General features: G+C 30.7%; 1 protein-coding gene across 1 annotated transcript; it reads right to left on the reverse strand.

The window, feature by feature from the left end:
* Positions 1-1,670: 1,670 nt before the first annotated feature.
* LOC132730365 (uncharacterized) lies at positions 1,671-12,727 on the reverse strand. The gene is made up of 4 exons (XM_060716273.1): positions 12,673-12,727; positions 7,835-7,891; positions 7,062-7,259; positions 1,671-2,395 (listed from the first exon to the last, which is right to left on the reverse strand). Exons 1-4 carry the CDS (start codon positions 12,689-12,691, stop codon positions 2,244-2,246), a joined length of 426 nt encoding a protein of 141 aa, XP_060572256.1. The 5' UTR covers positions 12,692-12,727; the 3' UTR covers positions 1,671-2,243.
* Positions 12,728-21,149: the final 8,422 nt, after the last annotated feature.

Raw genomic sequence — 21,149 nt, forward strand, 5'->3', positions numbered from 1 at the left:
GTTAGCACCACATAGTAATTCTAATTATATCGTGCGCACGATTACGTATCTATTGGCGACAACATAATCTCGTGCGCACCACTCAATAATCTCGTCGTTTATATCTTTATTTGAAAAATTGAAAAACAAATAACATCAATCATTGAAACCAATATTAATATTAAAGGTTACGTAATAAATGAAAAATCAACAGTTGTTTTTTTAAAAAAAGCAGCATAACTAATAATAGAAATCGTTAACATCATTTTAACCTATCCTAACCAACTTCTATTAAGGACATTGATGGCGATATAAGTCCCATTCAGCGATATTTTAAGTCATTGTATAATCGAATTTTCAAGTTTCATGAACATTTGTAACCAAAACTATAAAATAAATATACATAAAATTTTAAGCCAAATCAATGCAAATTCATCCAAAAATGTAAATGTTTTCATTTTATATTTTCATGGGTGTCATTATAAAATACTTCCAATAGAGCAGCAAATCTGTAGATATGCTATATAAATCTATATTATGTTACATAAGCGTCGAAAATATATTTTATCAGTCTTTATCTTCAATGTATCAGTGCCCCTATGTGGACAATACACAAAAAGGGAGTGTTTGTGTATTTGAATTTATTTATACTTGCCACCGGTTGTCCATATGGGTGAGTCCTCCAGACGAGTATTAGTCATTTTAGATTTTTAGGATAGTGCAAGATACACATAAAGACAGTTGCTCCAATTCCAGAAGCTTCCTCTGGTACTTGAGCGTGCCAAGTATTTAAGCACTCATACACGGGACCTCGATTTAAGTCTCATCCTAAATTAGAACGATTAATAATTTTAGTTGGCCAGTAGGGAATCGAACCCACAATACCGAGATTACAATTCTCGTGCTATAACCGATTGAGCTATACGGGCTGGCATAATCATGAAGTGCCCTATGGGTTGTTGTTTGTATATCAGGACAATTTTCATCTATTTTGGGAAAACACGCGTAGTTTAAAGTGGGGAAAAGTCAGCTTGAGAAAATTGAGAATTTTTTATGAAGTTAACAGGCTACCTTAAATATGACTTTCAAAGTTTTATTCTTTTTAGTTATCTATAACCTGTCAAAGTAACTGTCAGATATAAGTTAAAACAGAAGTTTAAAGAACCAACATTTATGAATCACAGCCAACACAATATTTTATACGCAGCTAATGTGACTGATGCCATTTCAGAGACAGGTGAAGGCATTAATCAAATATTGATACATTGAAAAGGCAAAGAAGTTACTTTGTTACTTGCTTTTAAAGTTAAACAACATAACATCTCTTTAATTTTGACTAAATATGATAATGTTCAGTTTGTTTATATACTTTCTTGTGAATTCACTAGTGTAATCCGTAGGAATTACAATACGTTATACAGACGTCATTTTATGTTCATTCGTGTTTTGTTATTTAAACGTCAAAAAAGATGCACAAGTGACGAATATACTTTACTGTATAGAAGAAACGATGTCAAAACACTATATACATTTGTATTTCATTTCATCCGAAACTCAGAGTCGCGTAAACTTATGACAAACAGACATAATGAAATATTTAGATTATAATAATTTTAAGGAAACAACGCTATTTACTGATACATATAACAACTTTTTTTTTCTTAGTGAATAGTCATTTATTTAGTCATTCTAGAATAAGCAAGCGTTTTTTGAAATCATAAACTATTATAGCGGCCATCTTGGATTTTTCCGTCATATTGGATGTTTGAAAGTACAATATAATTCCACTGTTCATTTCTTCTAATTTATCTCACGGCTGTAACTAAAGCCGTGTTTAACCCAACGCTAGTTTGACTTTTCTAATTTCTGACAGTAATTTATATACAAATTGACTTGATGAATACAAATTCAGCATCGTACTTTCTTTCGAATCAAGGTCAATTTTATTTTCATTATAGAATATGTTGCTTTTACCGCACAAATGCTCATGTCATAAAATAGATAAACATAAAATACAAACACAGAATATTTGCTCCAAACAACATTATTTTGAAATCTGAAATCTATGCAGAAAACATCAAATAACCAAAATATTTATATGAAATAAAACCAAAATATTTATATGAAATAAGAAAACATCATTTTCATTATAATTCATTGTTCGAAATACTTGAATATAACTGTTTCTTTAACCGAGTTTAAGAAATGAATGGTGCTCCTCCGTAACGAAGAAATAGATTATCTATCCCAAATGAAATGTGCAATCAACATAAAAACAGGCACACCAAAAAACATAGTATCCATTCTGTTATTACAACACCTAGAGCGAACCGTATTAAATTCTGGTTACAACATACATCGGCACCATCACAGACTCCATTTAAGTAAGGGTACGGCTTACCTACATATACTGTTGCTGAAATAAAATTAAAGAAAATTTAATAAAAATAATGGATTAAAAAAGTCATATCCGTATTATATAATCTCAATGTTATGTCATAAGACAGTTTGCTCTTTTCTCTATGTATTTTATAATTCACCAGAAAATAACAAATATGTTAAAACCATTTCATCGATGAAAATACAGGCTAGACTTTTAGTAGTCTCGAATTTAAACTTATTCTCTTGCATTTCTATATAGGATTTTGCTTTACATTCTTCAGAAAAAAGAGTGGAAGATATGGGGAATATCTAACACAATTTGGAATATCTAACACAGTATGATATGATTAAAGAAATCATATTTTTGAGGATGTTAATTTCTAACATTCTGCTTAAACCAGTTGCTAATGTTTAAATTACAGCTACCGTCCACGAGTTTACAGCAATTTCAATTTAGCCGTTTTGGGCATTCTTATGGGATCCGGTTTCGTTTTTTTCCCTGATAATGCACCTGTCAATATTTTGCCCTACCGGGGGGGCGGCGGGCATACACGGGGCTTTAGACAGAAGACCATTCCTGACAGGCGGGAATTTGACAAACTTATGGAATCCGGGTCCCGGGTAATAGACTTTGGCCGGTTTTTACATCCCGGGACTCGGGAATTTCGACGCCACAAAATAAAAAAGGGGAGTAACTGCGAAAGGGTCAAAAGACGACGGCGATATTTTTATTCGTGTTTTTGAAGTTGCAGACATGAAACTTTTCGATTTTTTCTACGGTAGAGAAAATTGTGGGAGAGAAGGTTGCCCCAGAATTTGGATTTATTTGCAAAGGTATACAGGGATTGTATTCTTCATTTGTTTTCTACCCAGACACTACGTGGAGCCTAGCGGTTTTCATGTTTGTCATCTATTTTCGCGAATAGACCCATTTATTTTGCGAGTCTGAAAGGCGTTGGAAATCACATGAAACTGACACATATCTCGTATTAAAAATACAAAATCCACAAAAGAACGTTCACTTTGCCTGTAGAATATAAACGATTACAGCAGAAAATGTCGTATCGATTGAGATAATCCCTTTAACTGCAGTATGAATGAACTGATCAAGTGACACAAAACGGATGTTGAATACATACACACAGAATTATGTTATTAATTATTCATTTTATAATTATTTTAACACCTATGCTACCAGTGTAGATCCAGATCAGCTTGCACATCCATGCAAGGGAGTCAAAATCCAAAGGCTGAAGTCACGGGACTCCAAGTCAGTAGTTCCCGTGAGCCTTGTTAGAATCAGAGACATAGAGATAAGCAGCTCTTATATACTCCATTGAAATATCACTCATGCCTATCAAAAAGTGAAAAATTAGGCATTTTGTAGCAAATAAAACTTAATGGATGTACATTTGATCCTTAAATATTATATACCCTTTCTTTGAAAGGTAAATCTTTCATCTATAACTGCATGTTAAAATATTGGTAACCTTCCATGCCTTTCCCTTAGAAAAACATGGCAGAACATACCCACTGAGCCATTTTTTTTTGTCACATGAATAGTTTTGTAACAAAAAATATCAAGAAGTTCTCTTTAAAAAATGATGTAACATTTATTTTAATTGGAACTGTAAATATTTTTACCTGCAGACTGCAGCAATAGACAAATGCATAAGTTTTCAGAAAATGTATTATTTTACTGATTTTGATATCTGGTTAATAAGTTTTACTTGCTACAAGGTTTAAGTTTAGCAGGCAATCGTGATATTTTAACTGGCTAGGAAGAAGCCTATCTCTGTTATCTATGTCTCTGTTAGAATATGATTTTTAATAAAGTAAGAAAATGCATTTAAATACAATGTATGTCAAAACAGATCTAAAAAAAAATAATATCCTTTTTTCAGATGTATTACCATCATTGTTTTTTATCATTTATAATTACTGTTTCAACTGCTTGTCATAACGAGGCTTTGAATCTTGGCTATCGGTTTCATCTTCATTGGTCATGTATTGCTTTACGGTCGTGACTTGCTCTAATAAAAAGTAAATTGAATCCGCAGAAACTATGTGAAGGCTTTTTTCTTATCTGATAAATGTGAATGTATTAAAATGTTGATTTATATTTAAACAGGTGAACATTTGGTTGGACCATTTGACGAGTGTTTCTGCCAACAGAAAAAGGGGCAAGGCAAAGGTCTTTGAAAAAGGTATTCAGGCACAATGACATTATGAGTTGAATTTCATAAATGATTGCCTCAACATTAAATGAGTCTGAGGCCAAAAAAACTCTATTTTCTGAAAGCCATACAAAAACATATAAGTGGTATTGCACTTCTGTGGTCTAAATATGTGTATTTTATCATTGACATGGTGGGGAATCATTGATATGGTGACCTGTGACGTAACATGGTATCTTAAAGTCCCATTATGCATTTGTAAACTTTATTTGAAATAAAAGAGTATTAAGTTTCACACCAATGACATCAAGTAGAATTCTGATGTAAAAATTTGCATTTGATTTCTTAAAGACATGAAAGAAAATCTTCAAAATAAGCTATAAATATATTGCGCTCATGTAGCGCAAATGTAATAATTGGAGGTATGTTTGGATGAAAAAATAATTTCTGAAGAATAGTAATGCGGAAATGAGCCATTTTCTTCAATAAAAGGATAAGTATGATATGTTTATTCAGTAATTGAAATTTTACTCACAAAAGCATTATGTTCCTTTAAACTTAAAATTCTCCTGAAAAAGCACAATATTGTTTATAATGTCGCTGGGGGCTATTGCAAGTCCTGTCAGTTACGCATACTCCAAAATATTTTCTGTTAAACAAAGATATTGACAAAAATTTTCACATTGACACCAGAATCTGAAAGATTATCAATTGCTGCAATACCATGTCATGTGGTCTCCATATCACGTGATTCCCCACCATAATTGCAAGATTAGTTTGATAGACTTAGTACCAGCAGAATTGTTAGAAAATAATGTCTTTTCAAAAACAAAAAATCAGTACCATTTTTGTTCCAATAGAATTAAAAACAACCTACTGTTTTATCTATCAAAAATATATGTTGGAAATCTTTGTTGTGCTACTAAATTATTAATTTTTAAACAATCCAGGTTCAAGCTTCTATCCAGGCCCAAGCTTCTATCAAGGTTCAAGCTCCTATATATCCCGACTCAAGCTCCCATCCAGGCTCCTGCTCCTATCCAGGCTCTTGAGGAAAGTGCACCAGATTGTGAATACACCATGCAACTTAGCTTAAGAAAATTATGTCAGTTCTTTTTGTAGCTTTGTGTTGAGCTATAATTGTCGTTTCTACATGAAACTTGGTCAAAATGTGTGGCTGAAATCTCGGCAAAGTTCAAGGTTGGGTCATGTGGGGTCAAAGACTATGTCACTAGGTCAAATCTTAGGAAAAGAATGCAAACACTTTAAAGGCCCATTTTTCATTAAAGTTAGTGTAAATGTTCAAATCTATGAAATCTAGAACATGTTCAAAATTAAGTCATGAGGGGTCAAAAATTAAGTCACTAGGTCAAATCTTAGAACATTTTTGGTCTAATTAAAATGAAACTTAATAAATTTGAAACCTTAAAGATTATAAAAATGCCCTCTTTTTCAGAAAACAATGTGGAAGCGTCCAGGTTTGGCTGCAGGAGGAGGAAGAATGTCTTTTTTAATGACTTTTTTGTGTTAAATGTTAAAATAAAATAAGAAGTTAAAGTGTTGTAAGTTTTTAGCTCATCTGAGCTGTGGGCACGAAGCTATTGTGATCATGACCGGTGAATGTCTGTCTTCTTAAATCTGATGTCCTCAACTTTTAGTGTTTTAACACTCTAAGAGGCCACAGATATGCTTCAATTATAATTAAGCTTGGTCAGCATGCTTACCATCCCTACAGAAACTGGGTCATGTGGAGTCAGAAACTAGTTTAGTAGGTTTATTTTGAAGCTAAACTATAAATGTAAAATATTAAAGAGCTTATACGATCGATTGTGTGTCCGTGTCCGCATTGGTTTAAGTTTTTTTAGTCATACATTCTATTCTATGAAAGATATTTAATTGAAACTAGGTACGGTATTAAGTGGGACTACCACTACCATACTAAGAAGGTCTATAACCTTGATGCATTATTTTCAGAATTATGCCCCTTTATTACTTTAAAATACCCATTTTTATATAAAAATATAAGTATCTTCAAAGTCTAATTATTTGAATACTATCAAAGTTATTGATACATATATACTCATTGGGAGTGACTATACCTACCTTACTTCCGAGGCCCATTAATATGGATTCATTATTTTCCTAATGATAAGCCTTTGAACTTAAATTTTTCATTGTTTTTCTGATAACAGTTTTATTTATTGATTGATCTATTAAATATTTACCCTCTCCCCTACCCCCGGGGCATTTGATGCACCAAGCAGGCTCAAGGGTGGGGATTTAGACAAAATTGGTTGTCTCTAGGGTGGGGATTTAGACTTCAAACATTTCAAGATGTCAAATCCCCCTAATATTGATAGGTGCATAAATGCATCGTAAGGTTTATAATTTTTTACTGTTCATTGTTTAGATATTCAATCAAATGAGATCAATTACAATGCACGCGACCGTGATATCTGGCATGTACCACAACATCATATGATTAGATTATATAATAGAAATACATTTTTTATGTTAACAAACCGATAATCATGCTAATTAAATGGTCAGCAACAATGACAGTTATGCGATGATCATCCTGTATAGTGTTGAGGAAACCTTTCACTTCATTTAGTTTTGTAAGTCCAACAAGAATATCGATGACCGTTACGACACAACTATTTTCCACCATGAACTCTGGAATCTTGTTATCTGCTGGGCATTTATTGATGTAGTGTAAACCTGAAACATATTGTCGCGATAATGTTTAATTTCATATTCCATTACCTTTCATTTGTCTATCGTTTTTTTTTTCTTTCTTTATTTGAAAACAACTTATACATTTTATTTCTAGTTTATTTATGATAAAAACAATAAAAGCATCTACAAAATTGTGATGATTGTATATAAACTGGTCAATAATAATAATTGTCCTTGGTACATTGGCGCATTCATATCGTAAACGAATAAAAAGTTCAATCAATTTAGTATGTTTATGACAGAATGGTTGAGTTCGGTGATTCATTGATTCATTATTCACTCAATCCTCCTTCGAAATTTTTTAATACAGGGGGAAAATGTCCGCCTTTCAAATACTTTAGGGGAGCAAATGTCCGCCTTTTCAAAACATATGAGTGGGAAATATCCGCGTACACAAAAGCGGGCAATCGTCCATGGTGGCAACTGTTCGGGGGACAAATGTCCTACAATTCTCAAGGAAATTGTGTAGTTATCAACGGTTCTATTTTCAGGAAGATTTTCATTAGTTCGTATAATATTAAAGTGTAATTTCATCTAAGTAATGCTAATTAACTTACCTACGCCGAATTTGGCTATCGATAGGCAAACAAACACAACAACAAATCCCCAAATAACTGAAAAGCAAATCTTAATGTATTTTACATTTTTGTGAAAAAGATTAAAATTAGGATATTATATGCTGAATAGAAAATGTTTCAAATGTCAACTTTATAATGATTACACACAACAACAAGATACGTATGTCAAAAGTAAATCATCTAATATGAAAAAAAACTGAGACTAAAGTTTACCAACAATTGATAATGAATAATAAAAAGGCTTTCTTCCGTGGAAAAATAGTTCGTCTTTATCTAACTTTAGAAGTGACAGAAATTTATGATACAGAAAGAGAGATCCAGACCCACAATCCCTTGCGCGAGATTCATTGACCCTTGAAGCTGGTCGATTTTCGCAGTAAGTTAACGTAATATAGAATGTAACTCTGTGGAAGTGGTTATAAAGAACCAATTTTCAATAATCCGCAAAAAATCAGATTTGAATATTTGGTTAAAAGAAGCAAGCATCTATTAGTCTGTTATCATTTTGGCGTCCAATAACAATTATTTAAATTCGATTTCGAACATTTATGCAAAAAATAAGGGCGATTTATAAAACATTCTAAAAAACATTATTGTTTTAAGTTATAAGGTACCACTCCGTTTAAAAAATGTATGTATGTAAAAAATTGCATATACTTGTGTAGATATTGTTTTAATAAAGAAATAAAAAGCAATATTATCTGGTCAGACAGAATGAAAGGTTTAAACCAATGCCGCAGTAAAGATAATCAATTACTAAAAAAGAGCACTCGTAAAAATGAACATTGTGAACATGCATCTAATAGACAGGGAAACAAGTAACAATCACTTTTTTATAAAGATTTAAAAAGCACCGTGGGTAAGCAACTTCGGCACATGACAATAAAATTCAACGTACATGGCCAAAATAGCTCGGCTAAAGTAAAGTTTTCAGTGATTATTTTCAAGCCGATTTTTATTATGCTATAAATCCTACCGACCGCGGTATTTCCGATATTTTCTAAAAGTGCATATGGTGTCGTCTAATGGTTGTATTTTCTGAGAACATTCAAACAATATTTACAAATTTGTCGAGGGTAAGGAAGCTTTGCCAGCAGCCAAGAACTCTACGGGTGCTAGAAAATGCTCTTATTAGGATATGGTCATTCCACAGGGTTATATCTCTAGTTATATACTGTATATGTACTATATATGTACTGCAGTTATCAGAGCTCAATGCAGACACAACAGATATTAAGGTTATAAAAATGTGACATTTGATTTTACGGGTACTGCTGTTAAATAACGTGTGGTTCATCGATATTTAACTTGATCGTTATTATTTGAATGTTTTAATGGAATGAAATGATAAATTAAAATTCTGTAAAGATTCATTGTAGAATTTAATGGTTTTAAAGAGATATTAGCCAAAATATAAGTGTGGGGTTATAAAATCCGTTAAGTGTATTAATAATTAAAAATAATGAGCAGTGTTTCAATGAACGACAAAGGTAAGTTAGAGAAAACTTGAATTTGAAAAAAGAAACAATAAAACAACAGATGATGTGAAAGAAATCTTATAAAATTTAAGCTGTTAAACGGAAAATATATCATAAAAAATATTTGAAGACTTTGAAGTTGCATGCTTGTTTAAGATTGTATTAAATGCGATATGATGATGCAGTGAATAAGTTATTTCAGACGGGGAAATGACAAACCGTTTTGGTAGTCAATGTCTTCATTTTGGGGCGGATATGGTCACCAAGGTATAATTACTGGTAAGGACAAAAGTAAAGTACTAAACGGGGCTAACTTTCCGTAAGACAAAACAATTGACCAGTGTCATTTTTTCGCATGTTTAGTGAGTTTAGACTTAAGGTAGTACACCCCTAATGCACTGTCTCCACTTTGAAGAGTATTCAAATAGGCTAAAATCACTGTAAAGTGTATTGAAACTGAGGGGGTGTGGGTTCAAACCCCAGAAGGGGCAATTTTTTTTTCACTCTTTTTTTTCTTTTTAACATTTTTTTAATCTCTCAGACCCCCTATGGAAGAAAAAAAGTGTTTTATTTTAATTTTATAATTATTGTAGGTATTTATTTACTAAATAATGCCAATTTAATAGCAAATATGATACCAGATATTTTCAAAGTTTAATAAAATAAAAACTAAACGGTAAAAGTATTTTATATTTTGCAAGACCAACCAATATACATTAAAGAAAATTTAGGCAAACTTTGAAAATAGCCCCTCATTTTGGACAATTTTAGGGATATTTTAAATAAGGCTTTTACATAGGGAAATGGTCAAATTAGTGTTAAAAGTTGGTGGGGTAGAGTTACATTTTTATACATATTAAAACATTTCATTTAAAAACAATCATTTTGCTTGTTTAATTTGTTACCTATATGTCATTGTTTATTTCTTAACAATGAGCAAAAGGAAAACATTTTTCATAATAATGATATTATAGATTATTTAGAGTTTCCTCATTTCTGAAAAAATCCCTTCTAATGGCAAAGTTTTAGTTCATAAAAATGTCCATAACTCATAAACCACACGGTAAATTTTGTTTAAATTTTGCATACAGGTGACATTTAAGGCATATAACTGTCCTATGTTGTCAAATTTACAATTCCTTATAGTGCCCATTAGAGGTGTACTACCTTAAGGAAATAGGTCACTTATGTAATATAAGTTTGTTTTCAGAAGTGTTTCAAAGAGTCTTGTATCATTATGTCTGGTAATAATAAAATAGTTCTCAACTCAGAACTGTGTGTTTCATCTTGCTAAAGAATATCTTCTTAAGTTGGTTGATATACAATATGAATAATTTTAATGTCATTAACTAATGCTTATTAGGTCTTTAAGCATTTAAAAGAAACCCTGCGGTACTTGGTAACAATTTCCTTGCATTAAACGAAGACATTGACTGCCAAGAAGTTGCATCCCTGTACAAAAGAACCCCTTTGATTCATCAGAATATCTCAATGAAGATTCATTTGACCAGACATACCACTTTAATAAATAAATGCGTACATGAAAATATTTATTTATATTATGTATGGTATATTGTTTGTCAAAAAAGTAAGAATTTAAAACTGAATTTTTTATAAGATTTGTTTGACATGAATTTCCATTTTAAAATTCAGGTTTCCTACTAACAGTGGTGTTCTTTGAAAGTTTTTTCCTTTGATTACTATGAAGATGACGTTAAATGGGTAATGCAGACGTCATGGGTGTATCTAAAAATAGTCACTGTTTCTCTTTCTTTCTGCTTGAGAGAAGAGACAAACGAAATATGTGATCTTTCCCTAGGACAAGCTATTGGTGTCACAAGGGTCGTTATCACTTTTTTTCTTTTTCACTTTAACCTTAATGTTGTCTTCTCTAACTACTAAAATCTACTGCAAAGGAAATACAATTGTAGTTTTAGATAATTGTATGATTATCTGAAAACGCTAGATATCCATAGGAACATGTATGCTATTATCTTAAATTAAAATAAAGATACAAATGTAATGTTTTTCAACAAATCAACATCAACTAAGAACCGATGTTACACAAAATGATCTACACGTTTATAATCTTCAGGTTAAAAAAACTGACATAGAAGCACTACGTGTGTGTACCTATTGTTTAATCATGGGCCTTTCCCGATGACGCAAATTAGTTTGTCTAGTTAAAACAAAACAGCAAAATTGCTACAGATTGACATGAGTACGGGACACTTTCAAAGGAATCCCTTCAAAAAACTTTTTTATGTCACATTTATCCGTCTCTCTAAAAAACCTAAACATACATGTATACAGCTAGGAACTGGTCATATACATTATACAAATATCCAAAGAATATCCACAAATCTGTTAATATTTAATCCAAACTTCTGAATATCAAACAGGAATTGATGGACTACTTCTAGAAGTATTATGTGTGTACCGGTGTTACAAGTTCGTTGCAAGTTGGCTTCAAATAAAACATATGATTGATATCATGTAGATAGTCACATCGTGGATTTACGATGAATTGCCGTAGATCATTAAAGATAACATGAGAATAATGTGTGCAGATAAGTTAAAAATAAAGTCAAACTCCAATACATTTAATCAAAGACAATAGTTAGATAATGAAACGTAAATTATTATTCCTAATTATCAGCATAATGTCTATGTATTATATGTACGTTCGCATAAAAAAATTTATAACTTCCGTCTAGGTTATTTTCGAAAAATCGATATAACTAAACATAATACAATGTACATGATTACTTAGAATGGCAAACTGTGTCATCATTTTGTCGTCATCCAGACAGAGGCCCTTTCTGGCTATGATGCCAATGTATGCCTAATGTACACCAATCACACATTTGCCAATCAAAAAACTGGATTTTGTATATTACTCTTCATTAGGTTTTTTATGTCATCCAGTTTACGAATCCATCATTATTTTAACATATTCAAATTTCGCCTTTTGAGAAGCATATTTATTCACTATTTCGAACACAACTGTGCGGTAACACCTCAGGGAACAACAGATATTTTGCAGGTTGCTTTCAAAATAAATATTTTAAAGTTCCTTATTTACCAAACAGCAACTTATATCCTTAAAATAAGTAATTAAACATTTTACTGAGATCTGTCTCGAATCTCATGATTTTTATTGATTTGTGTTCATTTTGTTCCAGTTCAGATATCTGCGTTTGAGCTGAAAAACAGTTTTGTACGCTCTAGTTTGCCGAGTTAAAGCCTCGTTACCACCGTAATCAGTGGCCCTCAAGCTAGATTTTCTGGTCTGTACCGGCAGTCGGTGTAAGAACCTTATATTGTTTATCAACTTACCATTTGTCAAAACTCCCATTTTGTTCACTTCCTTCCCCAATGCACATGTGATGAAATATCTATAGAATTAGAAAAATTGGAGAATGATAACATTTTTAACTGAAATTAAGTTATATTTCTTTATATATTTTTCAATATTTATCGTTGAGTAAAATAAGAAATAAAAATCATAAGGATGAGATTTATATAAAAAAGAATACATGTAATGAAATATATATATATATAGATGATCTAGAGATGATGATAATGTTTCTCTTTAGCATGAGTCAAGAAAGGGATAGAACATCATTAATGTAGGCAGATGCTTTAAAACCAGAAAATTCTGTAACAAATAGCACTTATTTTTTTTTTTAAAGAATATTTCAAAAATGTTTGAATTTTTTATATCAGATATATGACCAGGACTCAGAGTCAGATTTTTTACTGATTGAAGATACATAATGAATAACAACACTGTTGCATTGGAGTATTCACTCATGAGATATCTATACAACCGTTTAGCAGATAAACAACTTAGTAAAAGGGTCAAAGCCATCTTCGCCTGAGAACTTTACAATTGACAGTTCGCACACAGTTCATTATCAGCCTGCAAACAATTTGAGCAGGCCTCGGGCCCTGGCATTTTCATGCAGGCTATGCAGTCGCCTTATTCATCACCACCATCGACACAATTTTAAAGTCGGTACCAAAAGAAAAAATACCCATTCCACCCTGGGCAACCTCTATGATCAACATCAAAAGCATGAATAACCTGCTTTAAGTATATGTAGATAAAATTGATAATGTCGAAAACAAAGTAAACTCCATTAGTATTAAATTCACTGATTTGGAAATTAAAGTGAAAAATATTGATGAAAGGGTGACGAACGTTGAAAAATTTCATATGTTCAAAAGCAACAAATATGATGAAAAAGGCGTAGGTATGAAAAATGATCAAGATCGATTTGGCAGTTTAAAGATGAAAAATGCGAAAAAATGAGAGTGATATCAAAGAATTTTATGAGAAAAGAAAAAGATGAAGTATAGAAGAAGAAGAAGAAGAATTTTATTTCAAAATCCACATGTAGACAATAACAGTCTGGTTTAGGCTAATAAGCCCTTAACCTGACACAAAATAAAATTACAACATTCTCAGCAATACAATACATTACACAATACATTACAATACAATGATATAATAATATTACTCACTTTCAACATATTTTTACATTCGTATATTATCAAAACTATATGATGTCGTTTACATTTTAATTCATATAAATTATAATTTCTTACATACTTATCTCTTTGATTATTTGGTTTGTTACCTTGTTCTGTATGTGTTCTTTTTACTAAACATCAATGGTTATAAATGTTAACTTGTTTTATCATAATATGCTCATATATAAATATATTTATAATGTTTGGTATTACTAACCTCCTACAAATGTATACATAAACATATATGTAACATAATGCCTTGTATCGAAAATGAAATTACAAGACCATTATTTTACACCTAAAACTCTAAAGCATGACATGTTTTTATGTCAGAAATGAATATGTCAGATTTAGACACACATACAAATATGCATTTTAGTATTTGACAAATTGCCTTGAGTACAAGACGAGTATGACGCATACAGGGGAAATAACCATGTCAATTATAATGTAAACGAAAATCAAGATTTGTTTACCTTTAGTTTCTGCTATAATAAAAATTGTTTAATAAAAATACTATGAAAAGAACAAGAAAAAAAAGAAAGAAAAATAAAGAATAACGAACATGATACAACATATCTAACATTTAAAAGGTATCAAATAAAGTTTGAAAATAGGAAAATGTTTTTTACATGTAAAGAGGAACATATGAAAGTTTAGAAAGGAACTTTAGAATCATACAGTATATAACTATTTATTACTCTCTAAGATTGCAATGTAGATTCTTTTCTAATCTCGAAAGCTTTATAGACAAACATTGCTAAATTTCTTACAATTTGTACTGAATGAGAGTTAAACAGTTCTGCAGTTTTATACATATTTGGGTTTATTACGTAATATTGGTTGATATATCGCTTCCAAATAGAATTATACAATTTACATTCAAACAATAGGTGAAATTCGTCTTCTAATTTTTGACATGCGCTACATAATCTGTCGCTTAAGGAAATGTTACGCCATCTGCCAGTTTCTCCACTTAAATGATGAGCTGACAGTCTTAATCTGGTTAAAGCTGTCAAGTATTTACTTATATTAACATTTTTTAGATAAAAGCTGTATTCAAATTTTGCAAATACTCTATAAAATCTTGCTCTTGATGATAAATTTATACGACTTGTCCAATCTTGAATAAAAACATCTGAAAGTCTTTGTTTTAGCTTAGATAAAAACAATGTTTGGTTACCAACACCCTCAGCTAGCCAAACTTCGAAAAATCCTAAATTTCCTAAAACGTATCTGACTTGAGATGCCCAGTTTATTACCCTGGGTTTTTTTTATCTATATCACTTAACATTTGCAAGTAAATCAATTTGATATATTTTCGTTCGATACTACTTGTAACTTTTAACCAATATTTAATTATTCTAAAAGTACGCTGCGAATAAAGATCCGTTCTACCAAGTTCACCATAGATAAAGTCATTCTGAGTAGAGGTTTTAACATAAAAAATAGATTTACAAAATAGAGTATGAATTCTTTCTATTTGTGGAGCTTTAGTGAAACCCCATACCTCCGAACCGTACAAAAGAATCGGTTTAACTAATTCATCAAATAATTCTAAAGTGTGTAAAGTGTGTTCAATTGTAATATTAGTGTAATTGTACAGATACTTTCTTAACCTAAAAATCGCTTTCTGTGCTTGACCGGATAAAGTTTTATGAGTCTCACTAAAAGAACCACCAGTCGTAAAAACAACACCTAGATATGAAAATTTGTTAACTATTTCTAAAGGATATCCATCATAATAAAAGTTAAGATTTTGTGGCAGGCGGCCCCCTTTCCTGAAAACAATTACTTTTGTTTTAGCCTTATTAAGACATAATTTCCAACGATTACAATACTTATGCAAAATATTAAGATTATCCTGTAATTCGTCTTTTGAAGAAGCAAATATTACAATGTCATCAGCATACATTAACAAAAATAACTTCAAGTAACCGATGTCTATGCCTTTTGACCCTTTTAAATAAAACTCGTCTTCAAGATCGTTTAGATACATTGAAAATAAAAAAGGGGAAAGACTTTCGCCCTGTCGTACTCCTAAATAACTTTCGAATATTTCTCCTACATTATTATTTAATCTTACTCTAGATGTGACACAGCTGTAGAGACATTTAATAACATTATAAAGCCTACCACGAAGTCCCTATTGATAAAGTTTATACCAAATGTTTTCTCTTACTAAATAGTCGAATGCTTTTGAAAAATCTATGAATGCACAAAACAATTGTTTATTATTATTAATAATATGATTAATCAAACCATGTAAAACAAAAATATTATCAACGGTGCCCATTTTGGCTCTAAATCCCGCTTGAGATTCTACGTAGACGTAATAATTTTCTGCCCAATTTGTAAGCCTAGTATTTATTAAACGTGTGAATAATTTTCCGATAACGCTTAAAAGTGTAATACCTCTAAAGTTTTCAGCTTCCGACAGACTTCCTTTTTTTATGTATAGGAACAATGAGACCTTCGCTCCACTTTTTAGGAAAATACCCAAGATATAATAGTTTGTTAAAAAGATTTAAAAAATAGCCAGCTAAAACATTTTTTCCATGAATAAGAAATTCGTTTAATATTCGGTCCGGGCCTCCGCTCTTATTCAAATTCAGATCTGATATGCCCTTCAAAATATCTAAGCGAGAAAAAGGTACATCTAACTCAGAAAACATATCATTTAATTCTTGCTTAACGTTCTCAATAAAGTATATAACGTCGTCGTGAAGCTTGAAAAAATGAGTCATCAGGATTATTAATTGCTTTGAAATAATTCGTGAAAGTTTCTAAAGATATACCTTTTGGTGCCTTTGGTGCAACTGATTCCTTAAGCATTCGCCAATAAAGTCTAGCACTTTTATATTTGGCATTTAGTAATTTATCAGTGTTTTGTTTGTCTTTTTCATAATTAAAATTCCTAACATTATTCTTATAAATACTTCTTGCTTCTATCATTTCCTTTCTATTTATGTCATTTTTATTGCGCCTATAGTTATTAAGTTTTTGATAAAAATCTTTCCTACTATTGCTACAGCTATCATTGAAATGTGTTGAATAATTGTTATTTGATTTAATATGAGCATTACATTTAACTGTTTTCTTAAATATTGGTGAACAAACTTGATCAATACAACTAACAAAACATTCAATATTACTGTCAATATCATTACAACATTGAGCATTTTCTACAGATTGGTTTAAGTCATTTATTGCAGAAATAAACTGTTCACTATTTATTTTTTCAACATATAAATCTTTATAATCATTATCCATTTGTAACAACTACGGAGTTCATTAAACTCTGGTTCGTTGGGAATATTTATAACATTACTAATTGCATACATACTACCCTTCAAGGTAAACTCAATCAAACAATGGTCAGATAATAAATTAGGTTCATGTATTATAAATGATTTAAATTCAGTTAACATTTGAATATCAACAATACAATAGTCTACTACACTTGACCCATTATATCCTACAAAAGTATAAGACCCCGACTGTTCAGGATTCCCTACCCTCCCATTAGCTATTCTAAGCCCTGTTTGTTTTAAAAAGTCAAGCAGTAAATACCCATTTGAATTGGTATATTCATCCTGTGAAAAGCGAGGTAAAGATACATCAGCTGTATAATCATCTGGAAGTAAATTACAATTAAATAAAATATCAGAATCATCAACCACGTAATCGGGTAAGAGGCCAGCCCTCGAGTTTATGTCTCCCAAGAGCATAAATGTACAATTTTCATCACCATACATGTTTTAAATGTATAAGATATTGTCAATAATTGTATCGTATATATTGCTCTCAACTTGCATGTTTCTACTTGAATTTGTCGGTACAATATAACATAAACAAAGAAAAAGGTCTGTCCCAAAATTAAAATGTTGAGATTGAAATCTTAACCATAAATGTGAATCGGAGTAATCAAACAAAAACATATTTTGTGTCACAAATTTGTTTCTAACATATATCAGCAGACCACCCGAATTCCTAGTCGTTCCTTTTAGTTTTACATCTCTATTTAAGAAAAAGTGTTGAAAGCCTTTTACATAAAAATCATGTTCAAAACTCCCCCATGTTTCCGTAAAACAAATAATGTCATTTTTATTAAATATTTCAATAATTTCTACACTCTTCAATTTGTTACATTTAATAAACAGTTTGAACAGTTTATTTGAAAATGCTGGGCCTCATAGAGGCATCAGTCACATATACAATAATATATACATATATTATGACATATAAAGAGATATCCACGAAATATGCTGATGTATTACATGGCAAATATAAATCAAAAATGAAAGTGTTACATTATGAAAATAAGCTTAGTTATCAGTTACTTAAATGCTGAAATAATTTTTTTACAGAATACTGCAATTTTTAACAATATACTCCTATCTGTGCTATTCATTAACATAGAAAACTTGATTGAATTAACATTAGTACTATACTCTCTAGTAATATATTTTTTTTCTATCAGTATTAAAGAATTGACAATTAAATAAATAATGATATTCATCACCAAGTGAGCTATTATTGCATAAATTACACACTCTTAATTCTCTTGGTATATTACAAAATCTACCAGACTCAATAGGCATTTTATGGTTCATACATCTAAAGCGCAATAGTACCAAAGCTAAATGAGATGGTAAAATATCTAAAAACTTTTCAAATCTGAATTCACTTTTGTACATTCTATAATTCAGACATTTACTCGATTGTGACATTTCACTATGCCAATTTTGAATGAACTGATCTTTCAGTCTATTTTTTAACAATTTCTTAAACAATGGAAGAGAAGTGGCAACATTATTAATCCAAAAATTTGATAAACCCAGTGAATCTAGTAATTTACAAACACTATTCATCCATGGGAGTTTCAACACATTTCTACAATACAAAGAGTGTGACATATCATACAATATATGGCTTATTGATTCCTGTTTGCTACTTAAAATCTTATTCCAAAAGCACAAAACTCTACTTTTTATATGAATAGATAAAGGTAATATCCCTAAATCTCCATAAAGCATACAATTTTGGAGTACTTTGTTTCAAATTTAATATGAGTTTATAAAATTTTAATTGAAATCTATCAATGATATTCACATTTTCAATTCCCCACACTTCGCTACCATATAACAATATATAGGTGCTACCATGCTATCAAATAAATGAATTTGCATACTGATAGGCAAAATCCAATTTTCTAGCCTTAACTATAATTGAAAACATAGCCTTCCTTGCCTGTTCTAATAAATGATTCTTTGTTTTAGCAAATTTACCATTATAAGAGAACTTAACACCCAGATATGAAAAATCATCAACAATTTCTAGCAAATTACCTTCAAAACTAAAGGCTGGAATATTACATAAACCTCTTTTACTTTTACAAAAAACAACAATTTTAGTTTTACTAGGATTAACTTGTAAATGCCATAATTGACAATAATTTGACATTGCATCTAGTGCTTTTTTGCAGTTCTTCAGCAGATTCAGCAAATATGACAGTGTCATCAGCATATAAAAGAATATACAATTTAAAATACATTTCAACATCAGAATCACTCAGGGTATCATTTACAATGTTTGATAGTAGATCCAGACCATTAAAATGTTGTGACAGGAAATAGTTTAAATCATTTAAAAATAAAGAAAACAATATGGGAGATAAATTTTCACCCTGACGAACGCCTGTATGACTTGTATAAAAAATCCGACATATGACTAAAAGAATTAATTTTAACACAAGATTTAGCTTGTAAATACATGTTATAAATGATCTTTATACATTTACCATCAACATTATTGCTAATTAATTTCTGCCAAAGTGCAGTTCTATTTATGCTATCAAAAGCCTTTCTATAATCAATAAAAGAACAATATAACTTTTTACCTTTAGACAGATATAAATCAATCAAAGTTTTCAGAGAAAATATATGATCAGTAGTGCTATACTTTTTCCTAAATCCAGCTTGTTTCTTCACAGAGAATATTATTACTTTCTAAAAAAATTATTGAGTCTAGAGTTAAGAACATTTGTGAAAAGTTTCCCAAAACAACTAAGTATAGTAATTCCCCTATAATTATCTGGATCGTCTATGTTACCCCTTGTTTTTGTATATTGGTAAAATAATCCCTTTACTCCAAACTTCAGGAAAAATTCCAGAATCTAAAATAATATTAAACAAATAACAAAACACATCAAACATGCTGTCGGGTACATTCTTCAGATATTCATTCAATACATGATCAAAGGAAGATGATGCTTTATTGTTTTTCAGTGAAAAAATAATAGCTTTACGTATTTCTAATACAGTAAATGGTTTATCTAAATCAGAGTTATTTGACGAGACATTAGTTATATCAAAGTCATCAATGTCAAACTTGAGTGTCAACCTCATTCAATTTACTAAAATGATCAAAAAAAGCCTCAGTTGTTACTTTGTTAATAACTTCCTTCCGATCACCTGAATATTTTGTTCAATAGACTCCAATAAGATCTAGGATCTTTTATTTTTTAAACCTTTAATTTTATCAACAATGCTTTTCTGATATGCTCTAAACTTTTTTCTTAACTTCTTTTTTATACTGTCGGCTAACTACAAACTAAACTATCTTTATTTTCTGCAGTAGGGTTCCTGCTATACATGTTTTTATAATTTCATATATTGAATACGAGCATTTTTACAATCACTATCAAACCAAATTTTATTGTTTTTCTTAGACTTCCTATGATTAACATTTTTCTTTATAAGATCACAACTTACAGCTGCATCGGTTAAAATACCAGACACTTTACCGGTCAAATGATTAACAACATTTACATCAAAATGACGATTTTCACAAACCTCTTTAAGCTCATCCAATCAAAATTTGATACAGCTGTGCTATCGAACTTATGCTTATAACTAGCACTTAAATTAGAACTCCACACAGGCCTATAACAAACATCATCTTTAGATTTGATACTTGCATCCATAACATTACAATCTGGTATAATGTTCAAGTTAAACAAAATTCAATGCACAATGGCACATCAGATAAAATTGGATCAAATTGCAAAACATTAAAATATGTTATACAAGGGAACAAAATTCCTGACATAAGCAAATAATCAATCAAGCTACCATTACCTTTATTACATGTGTTTTCTACCAATATATGCATCATTACCACATCTACCATTACCAATAAAGATATTTGCAGATTTACACAACTGAATAAGTCTCTGGCCATAATTATTACATTTGCTGTCACAAGAAAAACGT

The sequence above is a fragment of the Ruditapes philippinarum genome, unplaced genomic scaffold (assembly GCF_026571515.1).
Source record: "Ruditapes philippinarum isolate M1 unplaced genomic scaffold, ASM2657151v2 ctg2067_1_1_1_1, whole genome shotgun sequence".
NCBI classification, from domain to species: domain Eukaryota; kingdom Metazoa; phylum Mollusca; class Bivalvia; order Venerida; family Veneridae; genus Ruditapes; species Ruditapes philippinarum.

Excerpts from the sequence above, each read along its gene's own strand:
- LOC132730365 (XM_060716273.1), bottom strand. Across the intron at positions 7,260-7,834 it reads GATAGCCAAATTCGGCGTAG|GTTTACACTACATCAATAAA; the intron begins GTAAGTTAATTA and ends AATATGTTTCAG. Across the intron at positions 2,396-7,061 it reads TTTAATTAGCATGATTATCG|CAACAGTATATGTAGGTAAG; the intron begins GTTTGTTAACAT and ends ATTTTATTTCAG.